The 21,830-nt window shown below is 39.5% G+C and overlaps 1 protein-coding gene across 2 annotated transcripts; it reads left to right on the forward strand.

The window, feature by feature from the left end:
* The first annotated feature begins 1,386 nt into the window (after positions 1-1,386).
* On the forward strand, positions 1,387-20,576 carry cUnh16orf87 (chromosome Un C16orf87 homolog). Of its 2 annotated transcripts, XR_013932977.1 has the most exons (5): positions 1,387-1,637; positions 2,563-2,662; positions 10,648-10,827; positions 15,915-16,150; positions 16,225-20,576. XR_013932977.1 is itself a non-coding variant. In XM_080425379.1 (4 exons), exons 1-4 carry the CDS (start codon positions 1,572-1,574, stop codon positions 16,031-16,033), a joined length of 465 nt encoding a protein of 154 aa, XP_080281505.1. In that variant the 5' UTR covers positions 1,387-1,571; the 3' UTR covers positions 16,034-20,576. The 2 variants fall into 2 exon arrangements, 1 of the variants encoding a protein (XP_080281505.1); XM_080425379.1 differs by having other exon boundaries at positions 15,915-20,576.
* The last annotated feature ends 1,254 nt before the right edge of the window (positions 20,577-21,830 follow it).

The following is a 21,830-nucleotide window of genomic DNA, read 5'->3' on the forward strand; positions in this document are numbered from 1 at the left end:
GCTCCAGCGCATGCTCAGTCCGTAGCTTTTAACTCTATGGTCAGTAGGGCTGGAAACGCTGCTTGCTAGCATCATAGAGGTAACGGCTAGCATCAGAGCCTGGCTAGCATCAAGGCCGTGTTGCCATGTCCGCTTATTAAAAGCAACTTTGGGCTTCCTTTTCTGTCAAGTTGCTTGTATATTGGTAGACGGCCGGGTTGCGTTTTTTTGGGGCTTGTTTCTAAACTGTAGTTGCTTATTTGGGCTTGTTTCACACATTTTTACATTATTTTAACCAGTGGCTCTCAAATATTGTCATGTTATTGACCCCCAAATTACCAGTGAGCCCCCCTACCAGGTTTGTGTTGTTAGAATGTTTCATCTAAATATTCCACACAAATTTTAGATTTACAAGCTCTCGACGCGTTGTGAGCTTGTAGATCGGCTATTTTCAATGTATACAGTATATAGGTTTAAAGTGCTCATATAATGGCCTATTAATAATTAATTGCTTCTTTTGGGCATGTTTTCATATAACTGGTTGCTTATTTCTCTCACAAATTCTGGCAACACTGCATCAAGGCTAGTGAATAGTGATGAATCAGAGCCTTAAAGAGAGTTCTGACACTAGCGTCGACTCCCATTGTAAGAATGGAATGCGGAAGTGCTCTGTCTATCTCAACGAGATAGTTCCAATGTTTGGAACTATAGCCCATAGGAGCCCGCTTTGCGGCGAGATCAAAGCGTGTCGTTACTCTCTTTTCTACACTCTGTGATGAATTTCATGAGCAGCAGTAGCACAACTCACAAGAAGAGAACACTCGGTGTTGCCATGTCCGCTTATTACAAGCGATTTTTTTCTGTAAAAGTTGCTTGTAAATATCGGTAGTTGCGGCTTGCGTTTTTTGGGCTTGTTTCTACAGTGTAGTTGCTTATTTGCGCTTGTTTCCTAATGTTGTTTAAACCAGTGGTTCTCAAACATTTGCATGTCAAGGACCCCCAAATTAATATGCATGTATTATGCCAGGGACCCCCATACAAGATTTGTGTTGTTCAAATGTTTAAAAAAATATTAAAACATTTTCTTCAAGATTGTTTTGAAAACGGTACAAGCTTGTAGATCTGCTATTTTCAATTAGCCTAGTAAGTTGCTTCTTTTGGGGCTTGTTTTCATAGACCTGGTTGCTTATTTCTCTCGCAAAATAATCTGGCAACGCTGAGAACACTCAGTGCGCATGTTCCGTGTCCCGATCCCTGAGTGTGTGTGTGTGTGTGTGTGTGTGTGTGTGTGTGTGTGTGTGTGTGTGTGTGTGTGTGTGTGTGTGTGTGTGTGTGTGTGTGTGTGTGTGTGTGTGCGCGCGTGTGCGTGTGCTCGTGCGTGTGTGTGTGTACGTGTATGTACGTGAGTGTGTGTATGTGTGTGAGTGTGCGCTCGCGCGTGTGAATGTGTGTGTGCTGTGAGTGTGAGTTCAGTTGGAACTTGAGCTCCATGTCTTGCAGACTCAGACTCAGAGCAGAAGTTGGAGCTCAGATCAGATGAGTTTTAGCAGCACTAAAGCACATGATCATTGGAAGCAGATCAAGGACTAATAATGTCGGTCAATAAAACAAAGAAAGTGAAGATGGCCACGAAATCCTGTCCGGAGTGCGACCAACAGGTGAGGAATTAATACACACATTTTGCTTTTTGGATATTCACCTATTTTTTGTTATTATTATTTTTTAAATCGATCAGCTTTGGTTGGGGGATTTGTTTTATCTTTAGGACACACACACACACACACACACACACACACACACACACACACACACACACACACACACACACACGTATACACACACACGCACACACACACACACACACACATTTTTTTTAAATTCACGTATTTAGTTATTATTCTTTTTTTAATCGATCAGCTTGGTTGGGGAATTTGTTTTATCGTGAGGACACACACACACACACACACACACACACACACACACACACACACACACACACAATGAGGAAATGGCATCTCTCCATATCGCCTATAATATATGGAGGCGATCAGATCATCATAATGATAATTCATAGATCATCTCCCTATAACACTGGGCCAGTGCGGGAGGATGATGGTGTGTATCGATCACATAGATCTGTGTCAATATGTATTTGGATCAATAAACGCAGCCATACCGCGTGACGTCTCCTCACAGGCTAACAGTGTTAACAGTGTTTCCACTGATAGATATATTGTAGCGATCACATCATATGGCTACAATATAATATGTGCAATGTGTACATAACACACACAATGGAACAACGCATTGCCTTGTTCATTTAACTCATGTTATACTATGTGTAGCCTACAGTGTAGCCTTGGATCAAGACTATCATAGATGTATTTAATCGAGTCTGACTTTTACTTTCGTATCTACGATATGAAAATGTCAAAATCGATCAAAAATACATCTGTGATAGTATTGATCCAAGGCTAATTTAACTCTTGAGAGTCACACATGTATAAATGTAACACTGAGGATGTGTACTAGTGTAGGAATGATGTGGTCTAACTATATTTACCCATCTGTTTCTGTCTCTAGATTCCAGTTGCTTGCAAGTCTTGTCCTTGTGGCTTTGTATTTATTAGCAGAAAGCTGCTCAATGCCAAACTTAACGACAGAGGTTCTCCAGCAATAGCAGGTAAAAAGAAACACACACACACACACACACACACACACACACACACACACACAAGCCATATTACATTTCATGTGATGTCAGCCAAATGTTCCAAGAAGACAATGGCACATTGTCAGTTATGAAAATGTGTATGATCATAATATAGGCCTTATATTATGATCATACACATACATTGGTAACCTTATATTATAGGGTTGCCAATGTGGAGTACTCAACGGTTGGACTGTGTTGTTTTTAAATCATATAGTTAAAGAAGTATGCATACAGTTTATTCAAAGACCATTTTTTAAATAATAATCCTTATTTTTTTTTATCTCTGAAGCTGGACATTAATGTCCTTGTCACTGAAAACAAACACATCCACACGTAACGGTCACGTTTTTATGAATAATAAGAGTGGAGTTGTTTGAATAGAAAGGAGTTTCGACTAGAGCAGAGAGCTGCAGTGTTGCCAGAGTGTGTGAGAGAAATAAGCAACCAGGTCTAGAAAACTATAGGCCACATGAGCACTTTAAACCTACATTGTATATACATTGGCCGTTTGAAAATAGCCGATCTACAAGCTCACAGCGTGCGTTGTGGGCTTGTAGATCTGCTATTTAAAAATAGATAAATGAATAAAATGTGGAATATTTGGGAATATTTTTGAAACATTTTAACAACACAAATCTGGTACGGGGCTCCCCTGGCACAAAACATTTTCAGATGGGAGTTATTAGGGACAAATACATAGTAATTTGGGGGTCCATGACATGAAAACATTTGAGAACCACTGGTTTAAATAATAATAAAAAAAAATGGAAACAAGCCCAAGCAACTACTCTTTAGAAACAAGCCCCCCAAAAAATGCAACTCGCATACTACCAAGATTTACAAGCAACTTTACAGAAAAATAAGCCCAAAGTTGCTTATAATAAGTGGACATGGCAACACTGGAGAGCTGGCTGGTTTAAATAGCTGTTTGCTCTGTGTGGGGGAGGGGATTCTCTCTCACTCTCTCAGCACTGTTGAAATTAGGCTACAGTACAAGGCCTACTTGTCAATGTGAAAGGCAGTTTCACCCACATTATTTGCCTGTTCATTTTTTTGCTTCCTAAATGTTGTTTAAAACAGTGGTTCTCAAAAATGTATTGTATTTGTCCACGGATCCCCCCCCCATCTAAAAGTATTTTGTGACCCCTGTACCAGATTTGTGTTGTTCAAATGTTTCATAAAATGTTCAAAATGTTTCCCTTTTATTCAAGATTATTTTGAGAATTGCAGATCTACAAGCTCACAACGCGTAGGCTATTTAAAAATATCCGATGCTCATGTGGCCTAGCTTCTTTTGGGCTTGTTTTCATAGACCTAGTTGCTTATTTCTCTGGCAATATCTAGACACACATATTTTGTACACCGTGGTTTTTTTAAACGCCCTCGAACAACTTTTCACCTATTCTCCCCAGTATTTCACAGATGCTCACTGTTGTCAAGGAAAGAAACTGAGCAAATATTGGTTGAGGACCTGTCCTGGTTTAATTCTCCTTTTTAGTTGGGCTGGGCAATTAAGTAACCCAAAAAATGATCAAAACCAATATTTAGAACCAATAACTGACTTATAACCGAAAAATCAAGAAGTATGTTTTTTTTCCTTTTTATTTATTATTATATATGATGTTTTTTTCCCCTTTTTATTTATTATTATATATTAACAAATGGATACAAACTAATTATAATAGATTGTCTTTCTATTCGATTAGTCGTATTAACCACTTAACCTTATTATACTTTGTTGTACAATAGTGCCGTACAGAAATGGTGAAAATGACCAATCGACAAGCTCACAACACGCTTGTAGATCTGCTATTTTCACTATTAAAACAAAAAAGCTTTCATTAACCTTAATCGAGGTCAAAGTTTGAAATCATGGTGACTTTGATTTTTAAGTCATATCGCCGAGCCCTCTCTTGACTCTAAATTGAATGTTATATTGCATACTGGTTTGCATAAGTCATGTGAAATGAACGTGCACCTAGTTTCTGTTTGCTCTAGTCTACATTTGTTAAAGGTAGATTAACTACGAGTAGTATTATAGCTGTGTTAATTACAGAGGTATTATGCGTGTTGTAATGTAGGCTCACATGTTACAACACATAACTTTGATTTGAGAAGTGATTATCTTGATTCTTGAATAAAGAATAGATACAATTTAGTAGATGATGACATTGTAAATTCATTGTGGAGGGAACCAATGACCATACTTTATTTATAGCTCAAAGTGTTCTATACTTTGTTGCGTGCCTGTGTCGCACACAGAAAAATTGCAAATCTACAAGTTGTGGACTTGTAGATCGGCTATATACAAATAAGTATATCGAATAGTGGTAAAGAAAATGCCCCCCCCCCTCTGTTTTCATTTTACTAATTGAACCATACCTCTGTCCATATCGTGGAGTTTAAAGTTGAGAGCAGTGAAACTCCTGATGAATAATGAGTCTGATATCATTGCGTTTTGGCTGTTTTTGGGGCACGGCACGCAACTTAGGTTTAAATCAGGCACCAGTGTTGATTTTGACAGCAAATTTTGATTTAGTTTGAGTCATACTCTTTTGAATAAAATTCCATCTGAAATGTTTTAGTTTTAGTCTAGTTTTAGTCGACTAAATGTCATAAGATTATAGTCGACTAAATCTACAGTTGATTTAAAGTGTATTTTCGCGGGCCTTGATGGCGTCGCAATGGATGATTTTATACTTGGTTGCATGCTGAAAATAGCCGATCTACGAGCTTGTAGATCTGCTATTTTCAGAGCGCAATACCCAAACATAAAATTACTTGTGTCTTAGTTCTACTGGATCTCTCCTCCACTAGTCCCTCACTAACATTTTATTTGTTGACGAAATTGTCAATATATTTAGTTTTAGTCATCATAGCTTAGTTTTTATTTAGTTTTTATTTAGTTTAGTTTTCGTCAGTGTAAAACTAAAAAGGTAGTCGACGAACATTTTTCGTCATAGTTTTAGTCGACAAAAACAACACTGTCAGGCACTAATCTTCACTTGAGTAATAATAATCCACACCTTGATTGATCATCAGTGCTTGAGCAAGGTGTGGATGGGGACATCCTGAGTGGAGGCTGGAATGTGTTCCACAGAGACACTGCAGGGGGTTGTTGTGGCTGTGATGTGATGTGTGTCGTATGGGAGTGGGACTGTAAATGTTTATGTTAAGACAGAGAGCATTTTCAGGAATGCTGAATAGACACAAGCTTACTGAGCAGAATGTTTTTCAGCCCCAGACCACCAGTGTTGCCATGTCCGTTATTAGAAGCTTCTTTTGGGCCTGTTTTCATAGACCTAGTTGCTTATTTCTCTGGCAAAATCTGGCAACACTGGCCCAGACCCAAAAGATACATTTTCTCCGGAACCCAAACTTATGAAATAAGTCATGAATGAAACACTTAAGCCCTATTTCAGAAATAGTGAAAATAACAGATCTACAAGCGATGCATGGTGAGCTTGTAGATCTACTATTTTCCCACATCTGAAACTGTGTGGATGTTCTTTTTTTATGTCTGAAATTCTTTTGAAATAATTATAAGGTTATATTTACTCGCGAAAGTTGCGACCCATAAAAATTATTGCGTGACACAAAAATTGATCCTGACCCATTGTTTGAGAAACACTGGTCTACAGGGACAAAAAAAATTGTTTCGAAGAGCTTACACAGCTGGGTGATACTAGCTTTTTATTTTGGGTGGGTGGAGGGGGGATTGCCCTGGAGGGGGCATTCCCTCTACCAGTAAAGATGTCTTCCATTTCCCTTCACTGCCAGTGTGAAAGACTGTAAAATCCTGAGTGTTCATTTAATAGTTTAAGGCTGAGAGTGTGCCAGGGTCATTTCGGGACATTAAGTACAATGTAGGGATTTGGCAGATGTATGTATGCTTGTACACAGAGCGACTCTCAAGTGAGAGATCAGAGTCAAACGAACCCCAGGCAACAAAGGACAGGGTAAATGGTTACTTAACTAGAGTGCAAAGAAAACAATTATCCACCATAACCCTATGGTTAGTAAGTTGACTGGAATCCCCCAGGGCTCTGCACTATAGTAGCCGATCAATGAGCTCAAAATGTGCCACTTTGTGTGCTTGTAGATCTGCTGTTTTAGCTGAATGTTCGCCCCAGAATAGGGAGGGGTGGTTAACAGCTGAGCTACAAAGTCAAAGTAGGATACTTTGATGACTTCCTTTTGATGTTTGTTGAAAGAAAAGAAAAGAAAAGAAAGAAAAAATAACATAAATGGAAGCATTTATTTTAATGTATGATTCTATGCAGCACTTCAATACAAATATTTAAAACAAGGTAACTAGGGTACCAGGTAAACATCAAACCTAGCGTCTGTCTAAACATGCTATCTAACGGTGGTGGTAAAAGTATCGATACTGCAATGTTGTAGCAATGTAGTAGTGCAACTCTGTTACAAGTTACAGTCCGGAAGTAAAAAGTAAAACATTTACTTGCGTAAAAGTACAAAAGTATTGGTATCAAAATGTACTTAAAGTACCAAAAGTACAAACTCAAAGTAATGTCCCATTTCACAAGTTTTCAAATGTATGGAAATCTTTTGAAAATTGCCGATCTACAAGCTCACAATGCGCATTGTGAGCTCGTAGATCTGCTATTTTCAAATGGCTGAAATTTATATAGGGCTGAGGTGGAATGTTTTGTGATGATAATCAAAATCTACAAAGTAACTAGTAAAAGTAAAAGTATAATATTTGCCTCTGAGATGTAGTGGAGTAGAAGTAAAAGTATTGAAACCTGGAAATGCTCCAATAAAGTAAAAATACCTCGAAATTGTACTTAAGTACAGTACTTGAGTAAATGTACTTAGTTACTTTACACCACTGCTATATAAACATATGATTTATCTAAACTACACAACACATGAGAACAAGTAACCAACATACATGTGTATACTATGATAGTGTAACTACTAGAGTTCAAATAACACTCAGGACTTTATAACGTGGAAACGGGATGGGAAACCTTTCCATGCTATGGCTCATTGTTTCAGCTCGGGGGGGAAATGAACAATAGCCCCTGTGAGAGACACACACACACACACACACACACACACACACACACACACACACACACACACACACACACACACACACACACACACACACACACACACACACACACACACACACACACACACACACACCAGTGGAGTAAAGTAACTAAGTACATGTACTCAAGTGTTTTATTAATTAATTTTGAGGTATTTTTACTTTACTTTTTCAGTACTTTTACTATACCCCACTACATCTCAGAGGCAAATATTGCACTTTTACTCCACTACAATTATTTGAAAACTTTTTTAGATTATTATCACAAAAGTTAAAACATTAACCCTATATACATTTCGGCCATTTGAAAATAGCCAATCTACAATGCGACTCATTGTGAGCTTGTAGATCGGCTATTTTCAAAAGATTTTATACATTTTGAACTTGTGAAATAGGACATTATGCATAACGAGTACTTTTACTTTTGTACTTTAAGTATATTTTGATACTGTACTTTTACTCAAGTAAATTTTGAATTCTGGACTTTTACTTGTTTCTACATTGCAGTATTGATACTTTTACTTAAGTAAGAAAAGTGCACACACACACACACACACACACACACACACACTCACACACACACACACACACACACACACACACACACACCTTACAGTTTTCATTTCCCCCTGTAACAAAAGGAGAAAACAAATATTTATTTAGGTCTTTTTGTTAGAATTAACGTCCTCCTCTAGTTTAGACTTAATATTGACGTCTGACACGATGTAACTTGGTTATTCGAGAATCCATCTGTATAGGCGACACACAGAGTGTGTGTGTGTGTGTGTGTGTGTGTGTCTGCTGTTATTCAAGGATGTTTAACTTTAAACATCCCTTTGTTGTATTGTGCAGGGCAGCAAAGTGATGGCATTCCACACAATGGGGAGTGGTTACAGGCTATTGATTACTGTCAGAGTGCTGCTCAGAAACAGTCCAGTATTTTCAGTGAGTGTTATGAACGTGCAGGAGACGGGCTGGATGTATGCCGGCCTGACACAATTATTACATAATCTCCTGTGAGCCTGTACGTAGAATGGAAAATCTGCTATTTTTGAAACATCTTGAAAGTATAAAATTACTTAATATCTCTGCTGTCGAGCACTCCAGGAAATGACAAAAACAAAAAGTGGAGTTAGGAGGTTTTGTTCATCATTGATAAGAACAGCTGAATGGACCTCCAAGCTCACAATGAGGTCTAAACAAAAGGGGTGGAGCCTGGAGTCAGAAAAAACAAGCTAACTCCGACCACCCCCCTTTGGTGGATTTAACTGGTTTAGCAGAAAGTTTGAGGATCCAATGGAGTTAGCTGGTTTTGTCAGAAACACTTTTTAATCACACAGACGTAAAGGGTGTTCAATAGCACTGATTTATGGAAAAAAATGCAAAAGTGGAAAAATGGAGTTAGCTGGTTTCTGCCCGACAGCAACGAATACTATTGGCTATAGTAAATTATTTATTTAGATTATTTATTGTGTTATTGTCAGTCATGTCTGGGTATATTTAAGTAGTTGTTTGTCATATCTGCCCTGTGCAATCTTTGTTTACAAAGCCTAAAAGGCAAACAGAAACGTACGTTTTGTTTATATGTTCCCATTGTCGATGCCAAATATACACAGTTAAATTTTTAATCGCAGTTATTTGTATGACACGTCAACTAGGACGCAGGACAAGGTTTTTTATCATGAGGTATATTATTATGGTTGAATTATGCACCTGTGAATCTGTGTATGCTCCTACAAAATATGATTGTTGCATAAATATGACTGCTACCGTCATCCATCCACTCATTCATTCATTCATTGATGCTCGGATGAGACAGAAATTAAGACCAACCGCAGTTCTGTTGTTGTAGAGACCCTCAGACTGCTGTGTGATCATAATTGTTATTATTCGGATGTTTCCTACTGTATAAACCACATGAACCCTAGCGTCGCTATTATTCTGGGGCAAACATTTGGCAAATAAAAATAATTGCAGATCTACACACACACGTTGAGAGCTTGTAGATTCTGCTGTTTTTAGCAAAGAGATTTGATGTAGAGAGACAAAGGGAGGGGGGCCTAGTATAGTGGGGGACCCCGGTCAGTGAAGTGTATATAGGGTTTAAAGTGGTTAGCATGCCAAATGCAGACATGGACGTCATGAATTAAAACATCCCTCGGATGTTTTAATTTAAAACTTAAGTTCTATCTGTGTTTCCCTGTACCTCCATGTCCACCCTGTTTACAGTTCAACAGTTCAACCCTGCAGCACTCTGCTCTATTATGACAACATTAAGCAATCTCTCTCTCAGTCATTTCATTCAAAGGGGCTTTTACTGGAACGGGAAACGTTTACATTAACAAAGCAGAGCTGTGTCACACTCACATTGCATTCAAATAAACGATGTAGAAAACTTAAAAAAGAAAGAAGGAATTTAGCTTTCGCTGTTATACATACATACATACATACATACATACATACATACATACATACATACATACATACATACATACATACATACATATTTATGTAAGTAAGCCTAACTTGACATGACTAGAAATATCTGAAAATTTCCAAATGTATTTTGTACATTTTTTTGTATACATTTCTCTCTCTCTCTTGTACTCTCTCTCTGTCTCACTTTGTCTCTCTCTCTCTATCTCTAAACTGAGACTTGGTTTGTTGTCATTTGACCTTCATGGCATTGATTCACTGTTCATTGTTCAGGTTTTTTTACACATTAGTTATAGTTCAATATGATGATGTAAATTGTTATTTAAACCCAAAAGGCCACACAGAGTAAATCATAATACCATTAGCATGCCATGGTATGTATCATTTTATACAGTATGTGGGCAGTAAATGCATTTGTGTTCTGTTCTTCCAGACAAGTTGGACATAAAACGTAGGAGAACGGAACGCATCCGCAAAGACAGGATTGACTCCCCTTCGACCAATGACATGGAGAATAGGAGAAGATCCCGGTCCAATAGCCAATCAGATCCCATCCGGCGAGGGCGTGGCAGACCTAAGACAGTGGGTCTGAAGAAGCAGGAAGAAGAGAAAGGTAAACAAACAGTGCCTTACACATTGTTATTCACATGTTTGGCATTGCAGGCATATTGGCATCAACTTTAAACTTTAAATTGTAATTAATCTATTTTTATGACATACAAGCTGTATGTTTCCTAAAATCCTAACCAGATGAAACGCAATGTATTAAATAATACATTATGTCAATTGTCTAAATAAACTCTGAATCCACAATTCCACTGGGATCAAGATTATCCTAAGTTTAAGATAAGGTGGGGATCGGATCACAAAATCCAACTCCCAGGATGAAAGATCAGAATGTAATCCGCCTGCCTCAGTCAGTCAGTTTGTTTGTCTGTCTGTCTCTCTGTCTGTCGTGCAAAGAAACAAACTTAAAACATTATTATTTATCAAGGGAACAGCCGTGTTGACTTGTATACTAGGTCACTTGCGCTGAAATGGGGGGGATGGTCACCCTTTTTGTCCGCCCACCTTTCAGTCTGTTCACCCCCATTGTGTAGAGATGGTGTTTGTGTATTGGCCGTTCTCTCACCGACCTGAGCGCTGTCTCTGCTCTGTCCCGTCCCTGACACTGTATGTGTTAACGGTTAACCGCTGTGCAGGGTCGCCACCAGCAGCAGATTGGTGTGTACATAACAACAGCTGACAACACCCTGCTTTGCATGGAGACCACTCCCCTGAACTCTGTCATCACACAAACACAGGGCACAGTGGTTCTCAACCTGTGGGTCAGGATCCCCAGAGGGTCCCCAAATGATTTGGGGGAGGGGGGGTATGATTTTCTTAATGTGCAACATTGTTTTCTCACTCAACAGTAAACAAACCAACATACAGTATAAGTGTATACAGGGTATTTAAGTCCAATTTAAGGACTTTTAAGACCTTTTTAATACTGCAAAAAAATCAGACAATTACTGTGTCTAAAGTAATAAACAAACTATGCTATAAAAAATTGGCCAAATTGTGAAATATTACTTGAGAAAGAGGCATAAACAACGCGCACAACAACGCCTCACAAGCTCAGTTCAGCTATTTTCACAATATTTATCTGTGGAACCAAGTCAAACAAAATATAATGCCTCAACTCCTACAACTCCTAGTGCTTGTGATTTCATTCTTTGTGGGGGTCCCCAGTTCAAAATATGTTTTTTTTGTGGGGGTCTTGGCCTGAAAAGGTTGAGAACCACTGCAGTGGCCTACTGATAAAAAAAAACAATTATGTGTTTTGACAACCTATCTATTACACAAGTAGGCGTTCACATCTCTGACTGTCATATCTAATGATAGAGCGTTATTACAATATTTTTGATAGTTTGGTGTTGGGCTTAAAATTATTGAAACAGGTTTGTTTCAGTGTGGTGGACATTTCACCCACAGGGCAATTAGCAGGACAATTAACAAGTTAACCAGTGATCTTGCCCATGTTGACATAGTTTCTGCGACAACAGGAGTTGTCGTTTTAATAACAAAAGGAGTGGTTCCTATCTCTTCCAGACGCAAATAAATCTTTTTAACTCTGCACTCCAGAGTAGCCCCTGTCTCTCTAGACATAGCCAGCTGTTTTGTAAACAAATCCCCCTGCCCAGAAACTGATAACCATATAAACACAGTTATGCACATTTATTGTTGTCCTCATCTTTTATTTTATTTTTTGAATACTTTTATTAGTTCCGTGGGGGAAATTCAGTGTTCAGCTTCACCCAGCTGATGGCTGCTTAGATCATTGGTTCTCAAAGTGGGGTCCGGGGACCCCCAGGGGTCCTTGTGTGGGTACCAGGGGGTCCCCAGCTTAATTGGTTAATATAGTGTCACAATCATTTGAACCACTTTAACCATATTTTATACTTTGGCTATTCAAACATAGCAGATATACAAGCTCATAGCGCGACACTTCTCAAATTTTTTTTGAAAATGTTGAATAATTTTCCATTTTTAACACACATCTTTTATTCTGGGGGTCCCTGGCACAAAGGGGGGGGGGGCGTTAGGGGTTATGTGTCTTGATCAGAGGGTCACTTCGACTCATACACCCGAGCCGAAAGGCCAACTGGTGACCTTCTGATTGCAGACGGCCTCTCTACCCACTAAGCTGTGGTAGCATGTGTTTTAGTCTTTAAAGCAGAAGCAGTGGAGCGCACGTGTGTGTATGTAATCATAATAAGACATAGTCATAGACATAGATACAATTATAATTAAGAATACATAACACAATAAAAACCGGGAAAGCATCTGTGTCATTTTAGGTTTTTGCGTTGGCTATTCAAAAATGGCAGATATACAAGCTCACAGCGTGGGTTTTGAACATTTTAGAAAAATCTTGAAAGGGTTTGAAAAATGTTGAATAATTTTGAATTTGTTAGCCTAAATCTTCTCTTCTGGGGCTCCCCTGGTACAAAACCTTTTCAGATGGGGGTCTGCGGCCAAATCTATATCAATTTGGGGGTCCTTGGCACGAAAAAGCTTGAGAACTACTGATTTAGAAGGCATTTGTAGAATCGGCCTCAGGTCTTAATGAGTTAATTAAACAATTATGCTGCTCCACATAGGGGTCCAGTTCTCTTCATGTCCCCCCACTTCCTGGCCCTATCTGGCGCCCCCTAATGTAGGTTATCACAACAGCATGGCATCGCTGCTATGTGAATGCCGTCTGTCGTGTGTGTCTACCCACTGAAACAAGAAAGGAGTATACCAATACTTTGGGCTTAAGTCCAATAAGACAGGGAAGCAATTTGTTCAAGAGGCCATTAACACGTTAGACTTGGAGAAACCTCTAACAGACAGACATCCTTAGCTCTTCAGATACAGTTCAAAGGCCAATAGTTGTGATAGTTGTCAATTTAAACCCCATCAAGAGTGTATGTATCCATTCCACGAGTACGAGCATGAACACGTTAAGGAGAGAAATCTCACACAAGGAGATTGAAGGAGACTATGCAGGTAAAAAAGTACTCAAATGTTTTACTTAAGTAAAAGTATCAATACTGCAATGTAGAAGTACTTAAAGTACCAAAAGTAAAAGTATTGAAATGTTTGAAAATAGCGGATCTACAAGCTCACAACGCGTCGCATCAAGCTTGTAGATCGGCTATTTTCAAATAGCCTAGGTATAAAATAGGACTAAAGTGGTTAATGTATGTTTGTTTTATAATGCAATAATTTATATCTGCAAAGTAACTAGTAATTAAAGTTTTCAAATAATTGTAGTGGAGTAAAAGTACAATATTTGCCTCTGAGATGTAGTGGAGAAGAAGTAAAAGTACTGAAAATTGGAAATACTCCAGTTAAGTACAAATACCTCAAGAAAAGTGTACTTAAGTACAGTACTTGAGTACATGTACTTAGTTACATGTACACCACTGGCATTTAGCAGACGCTCTTATCCAGGGTGACTTACAGTGTGAAATCACAGTCAGCTGAACTCTAGTCAACAAACAACCTGGTAAATAGTCTAATAAGTATTAAGAGTTCAAAGAGAACAATGTAGTGCTACAAAGAAACTAGGATACCAGGTAAACATCAAACCTAGCAGCATGATATCTAAATAACATTCTTAAACATTTGTGGTCAAGCAAAAACAAATAAAAATAACAAAGACATGAACAAATAACCAACATACTTGCATAGTATATCTAGCATCCAATACACAATGAGACAGACATTGTCATTTCACATCGATCACATAGTAAAAAATACTAATAATTTAACTGTGAGAGTGTACTAAAGAAACCAAACAGACCGGTACATCATGTACTCTCTCACACAAATGGATTACAAATGGATAAATGAACAGTGCAGTCATGTTAACCTCATGAACCAGTTTGACTGTGCCAACTTGTCTAACTCACATGTGACCTACTTCACCTCTTCTTCACACCCAAGTGACAGTTGATCTGCCTGTGCCCTCTATTTGAATAGTGGAGAATAAAGACACTATTTACCGTTTTAATTAAGTTCTGGCTGTGGACTGGGCTTTCCTTTTCTTCTGGTCGGTAGAATGAGTAGATCGATTGATTGATCGATCTGCCAGTCTGTCTCTCTCTCTCTCTCTCTCCAATGTTTTTGTTGCCATTGGGACTCTGATCTCTCCTTTTCTGTTTGTATTCATCCTCTAAAGCATTCTGCTCCCTATCACCAGATTTATGAAGAATATAATGTATTCTTTGATAATCTGTAGGACTTTAACAGAGGCTTGTTAGTGTTACATCATTGTTGAATGAAGTCGTTTTCAACTGATCTGGAATATACACCTTATTCATTCATTATTGTACATTATAACTTGATCCCAACATTCCAGTTAGGAAATGCTGCTTTAAGTATCAAATCAGGAGATGTTAATTACAAATGATGGCATGTTCTGAATATTATCATCAAATCAACTGTGCTCACATGTATAGTTACTGATTGGTTATTTGAATGATTATGTCTTCTTTTGTTTAGTTAATGTATTGGGTCTGATATTGAGTTTGATTATGTTAACTATTAGTACATGTGAGGGTGTGTATATATGTGTATGCATACTTATGTATGGGTGTGTATATGTGTGTATATATATATTTATACAATTATTATTTTTTTGTACCTGACTGGGTTTTAGATTGGTGTTACTGTATTTTAGAAAAGCTTCCTGTGGACAGGTGTTGAAAATTAGCACTCGTGCTATATACACTGTAAGCAATGCATCTGGTTCCGTCCAATGTAATTTGTGATGTCCATATCAAATAAATAAACATAAGATAACATAACATAGGTCATTATATTACACTAAACTGTTTTAAGCCATATTCCAGCTGACTGACAAAATAAATGTTCAGTTCCTGGCCTGGCTTGGCCTGGCTTGGCCTCTGCAATAAGCAGAACAACCAGCGTTGCTCATGTTATGCCTGATTTACACTTGGTTGCACATGTGTTGCAAACTGAAAACAGCAGATCTAAAAAGCTGTGAGCTTGTAGATCTGCTATTTTCGGTATGTGGCTCTGGCAGTATAAATCAGGTTTGAGGACCCGATTGCAAAGTTCCAAATTGCACCCACGGATACAGCCCCCCCAAAAAAGAGCCAAACTTAAGCTAATGAATCATATCATTTTCTATTCTGTCCACAGAGAAACAAGAAAAGGAAGTGGACATATATGCTAATCTGTCTGACGAGAAGGCCTTCGTGTTCTCTGTGGCCCTGGCTGAAATCAACCGAAAGATCATGGGACAAAGACTCATCCTATAAACACGCCCCCACCCCGCCTCCCCCCCCCCCCCCCCGGGACACTGTACCCTGAGGATGGGCCAAAGAGAACCTGTAAGACTCTACGTGAGGGGACACGTGACCAACCCAACATGATACGTGGATCTGGCTGATCTTTGACCTTTTTCTTAAAGGCCTTTTCTTTTCAGTGATTGGCTGAGGCCCGGGGGAAGGGGCGGAGCGAGAGACTAAAGACTAAAGGGAGTGGTCGTTCAGATGGACCGACTAGCGCCCTGTTTTAAAGTGTCCACACACCCACCCACAGAGCGTTGTAGCTTTGTTATGAACTGAATGCCCGAGAGACGTTATGTTAGCTCATATGTTAGCTTACAGGGAAAAGACCTGTAATTCCTTGTGCTGCCAGTTCAATAGATATGAATTTGTAGATTAACCACTTAAACCCTATACTTAGTTGACCGGAGCAGGGGCAGATCCCCATCGCATAAGATCTGTGAAAAATAGATTCCACTGGGCGCTGCGGCGTTGCCTTCCAGCTGCGACGCGGCGGTAGCCGCACCTGATCGCGGCCACTCCACCCACAGTGCTTGTGATTCCACCAGAAGCTGTTTTTGTGAGAAGAATTGTCATATTGACATCATCCACCAGTCATAGTATCTAAGCTTAAGGGCCACCAAACTTTTTCCAGTCATTAGATAATGTTCTGTGTCCACCAGGGGCCCCCCTCCTGTTTTTGCCTTATACACTAAATATCTTCGAAAATAGCCGATCTACGAGCTCACAATGTTTGCACATCAGCTATTTTTGCCGAATGTTCACCCCCAGAATAGGGACGCTAGTGTTCATGAGGTTAACAACCTCTTTGACTCATGGTAATGTTATTACCAACGTTTCATCCATATGACCTCTGTCAAGGTCCACAGACGTTGGTGTGACACAGAGTCCGCTTTGCTTGGCTGTGTTGGAGCGCAGTGTTGTTCTCTTTTCAAATGGACGTTGCCACCACCAGCACCTCGCAAGCAAAGCTGCTGTGCATTTCATACTTTTAATCCATTCAATCCGGGAACGCATCTCTGTCATTTTAGATTTCTTTGGCTATTAAAAAATAGCAGATAGCACGGCACTCTGTGCCGCGCTATGAGCTTGTAGATCTACTATTTTTGAAAAATAGTGAAAATTTGTGCAAACCTTTGTATATATTAAAGCGAACATTTGTAACTGTCAAATGTCTCAACTATTGTTGCTATATCAGTGGTGCTCAAACTTCTTCTTGTCAAGGACCCCAAAAATGTTATGTTTTTGGCCGCCGATCCCCATCAAAATGTGTTGTTCCAACCAAAAAATAGCAGATAGCACGGCACTCTGTGCCGTGCTATGAGCTTGTAGATCTGCTATTTTTGAATAGCCAAAGTATAAAAATGATGGTTATAGCTAAAATCTAAAATGACACAGATGCGCTCCCGGATGAATGGGTTAATCTGGGAGATATATGTAAACCTTTAAATGGCCAAGTATGACTTAACACCCAGAGAGAGAGACGTGTCATATTAAGGGATGTGGATCGTTCATTTCTATTGATACTGATTCCACTATCGATATTGCTTATCGATCCGGGGTTCCTTATCGATCCCACTACCAATACTTTTCTATCATTGGTGGAAAGACGAGACGTTGATACATTCTAACAGGAATGTATAGCTTTTTTAAATGTCTTTACTTAAATGAAGTTGTTGAATGTTAAATAATATTTTGGCCTATCATTAAATACAACAAAATATTTTGGCCTATTATTAAATACAACAATATATTTTGGCATATCATTAAATACAACAATATATTTTGGCTTATCATTAAATACAACCCATTACTAGACATTCCAAATATTCTACCAAAACGGACACATTTTTGGTCAATGTTGGTTCATGTTGCTGAGAGTCTCTTGTTCTCACCCTGGTGCAGACTGACTCATTTAAGAGGCTGCAGATTTGATGATGTCATTGATGTCATTGTTAGGCAACGCTGAGTCAGAGCTTGTAGACGTTTTCTCTTTGGACGTTACACTGTTGAGGTCGAGTTGCTTGGATATCGGCGTGTCCAACTGAATTAAACAACTTGATTAGACAATTAGATCGTTGGTACACTGATTTGATCACATGACATGACCCTGGTCTGTCCACCAGACTCGATGGGAGTATTGATCAGCAAAGCCCTTTGATTTTCAGGTCTGCAATTCGGAACCAGGTCCTTAATAGAACCAGGTTTCCGTCCCCGATCCAGTCCTATTTGAACCAGTTGCATCCATCAAGTTGATCTGAGACGCTTGGCTGTGTTCACCAAGGCGTTTGTATGGCGGTGTATGTTTTGAGTGGTTTTAAATGGGAGCGGCCTTGTATTTCTGCTATGTTGAAAACGCCAGCGGTTTGACAAGTGTCTGTTCTGTGCTGCGCGTTCACATCTGCCGTTTTTTTTATCTGGTCGCAGATAGTTGGAATATTTTCAACTTTGTGCGTTTGTATGAGCGTTTTAGAAGAGGGCCTTGCACTTTCAGCTGTGGAAACAATGCTTTGGTGACCGTGGATACGGCCTCAGTGCAGTTTGTTGATCTCCTCCGTTTCTTATACAGAATACTGTGCTACCAAAATCTTTCATTATTCCACCTGAAGCCTGGGAAATGTTAATAGGAACTACAGGAATATAAAAATGCATCTCATGCTTAGATTATTTTTTAAATGAAAGGCATTCTGTTACACATGGTATAGATTTTTTATCTTGTCAGTGATCTCAAACAAATGGTAAAGATATCTGATACTGTACCTGCTCAATACTCGACTACTATCCTCCACACCAATTTCTGTACAATGTTTATATTTACATGCACATTAATAACGTGGCCCATTTCTCAGCCCAGTTAAGGCAGCATATCTGCACTGTCGGGTGTCTGTCCAAAACAGCTACTTTTCAGGACATGGGAAAAAAAATCTGTGTTCCAATGCACCCAATGTAATTTAATAATAATTATTTTTTATTGGTTCAATATTTATAAAAAACCCGCAGGTACCCATACCACTTTCAACCTAACATCTATTTTGGGCATGTCCACAATGTCATATGATGAATTATAAAATAGTGCATTAACTGTAATATCGAGATACAAGGTTTCTGACAGCAATGATATGCGGACTGCGAACTATATAAATCATATATAATATAATATGTAATTTATGTTAAACACCGTGTCCTGGATATAGTCAGAATAAAGCCTGATGTATTTTGACGTACGGCTGTGTTGCACGCCGATAATAGCAGATCTACAAGCTCACCGATGTCGTACGCATTTGGGTTGTAAAACTAGTGCAATGCCCTTTCAGAACGCACGCCCCCTTCGGTTATGCAATACCCGTTGTGCCCATTGTCAGTGTACTTAGAGCAGTGCCCAATATTATAGCACTAGTGGCCAGTCTATGACGTCAGTACTTTGACATCATATTGATAACATCATAGTATACAGTATGGGCATAAAAGGGACACAGTCAGACAGATACACAGAGATTTGTTTATTCATTGATAGACGACTGTTGATCCGACTGACTTCACAATGGGCACTGCACTCCCATGGGGCCTCAGCAGTACACATGCCTGTTCATTTAAACCTGGATAACTCAATTATTATATTCCCGCTCTTTCATTTAATTGGACCTTGCACACAACCACAAAACTATTGGGATGATATCAATGCATTGAATGGGACATTAGCAGTCGAAGCCGGTGTCTGACATTGATTCCGCAGCTGTCTGTCTGGTTTGCGATTCGACTGTTTAAACCCTGTTAATTATGGGAAGTGAGGGGAATTATGTAAGCGTAACTACCATCTTAATCTGATTATTCACAGTGAACTGGAGAACTCTGTGCATGTAAATGTAATCAATTTAAACAAGACTTTCAATGTGTGTAAAAAAAAAAGTCCTTTGGAACAGTTTGGTGCTTTTTACAAAAACTGAATCGAAAGGCAAATGTGATTTTAAATTGAGCAAGCCAAATATTACATTTGCTTTTGTGTGCGCTGCTTTTAAACACTTAACCCTTTAAGCCCGGGAACGCAGCCTCTGTGTGTCATTTTTAGATTTCTTTGGGCTATTTGAATAGCCAAAGAAATCTAAAAATGACACACAGATGCGTCCCCGGTCTAAATGGGTTAAGCCCTGTTTCAAAAATATGATCTACAATGCGATGCAATGCGTGATGAGCTCGTAGATTAGCTATTTTATTAAATGTTTTTTGACATTTTTTGCCTATATGACATGCACAACATAGGGACGTAAGGGTTAAAGTGGATGAGCACAGAAGTCAGTGAAAGGAGCTTGTCTGATTGGTTACTCCCATGTAGCAACCTGTACCTTACATTCAGTGGCTGGTGTGTAACGTTGGGTAACCTATGATGTAACATTAGGTTAACCTATGATTTAATAACTTGATACTGTAACTACTCACTGTATTACTGAGAGACACATTTTGGTTGATATGAAAAACTTTGTCCTCAAATAAATTATTATTGGTAGAATGAATATAAGCTGTATTATTGTGTGTGTGTGTGTGTGTGTGTGTGTGTGTGTGTGTGTGTGTGTGTGTGTGTGTGTGTGTGTGTGTGTGTGTGTGTGTGTGTGTGTGTGTGTGTGTGTGTGTGTGTGTGTGTGTGTGTGTGTGTGTGTGTGTGTGTGTGTGTGTGTGTGTGTGAGATACAAACACAGATAGAGATGTTTACAGAGAAAATGTGTGTATTGTCAAGGGGAACATATTAGCATTTTTATTGGTGTAAACATTTGTGTGTCTGTGTGCATTTACATTCCAAAGAAATATAATGTTTTTTAAATGGATTCATATGCCCATAGAGTGCACTTGATTGCCATCTGCTGGTGAGATATGGATGTAGGGCAGCCAAATGAGACAGACTGCATCATATCATAAGAGCTTTTGGATGTGATGGGAGCCAGGCTCAGACTGTACTGTGTTAAGGCTGGGAGCCAGGCTCAGACAGTACTGTGTTAAGGCTGGGTAGCCAGGCTCAGACAGTACTGTGTTAAGGCTGGGAGCCAGGCTCAGACAGTACTGTGTTAAGGCTGGGTAGCCAGGCCCAGACAGTACTGTGTTAAGGCAAATCGTGTTGATGTGTGGCATATCGCATAATGTGGTTTTTAGGGGTATTGAAGGATGTGATTTGAAATATTCTGTATGCCCAGCTCAAAAATGGCCGATAATGCCTCCAAATTCAGAAGCTTGTAGATCTGCTATTTACTGAGCGCGACACTGGCACGCAACTACGTGTATAACCGAGGCTTAACAGGGAAAAGAGGGCCTTCATGGCTCATCATAGACACTTGAGGAGGGTAGGGTGGTGGTGGGGGGCTGAAAGTAGCTATAGCACAGGCTAGGGTTAAGGGGTCAGATGGGTGGGCCGCAAACGTGGCCCACCCAAAATGGAGATTTTCAAGTATAGGCCCTGATCCAGAGAAGGTTGGGAACCGCTGGGCTATAGGGAAAGCCACAGTAGAACCGCTGGGCTATAGGGAAAGTCACAGTAGAACCGCTGGGCTATAGGGAAAGCCACAGTAGAACCGCTAGGCTATAGGGAAAGTCACAGTAGAACCGCTAGGCTACAGGGAAAGTCACAGTAGAACCGCTGGGCTACAGGGAAAGCCACAGTAGAACCGCTGGGCTATAGGGAAAGCCACAGTAGAACCGCTGGGCTACAGGGAAAGCCACAGTAGAACCGCTGGGCTACAGGGAAAGCCACAGTAGAACCGCTGGGCTACAGGGAAAGCCACAG

This window comes from Gymnoscopelus braueri (assembly GCF_963280865.1).
Source record: "Gymnoscopelus braueri genome assembly, chromosome: 1".
Classification (NCBI taxonomy): domain Eukaryota; kingdom Metazoa; phylum Chordata; class Actinopteri; order Myctophiformes; family Myctophidae; genus Gymnoscopelus; species Gymnoscopelus braueri.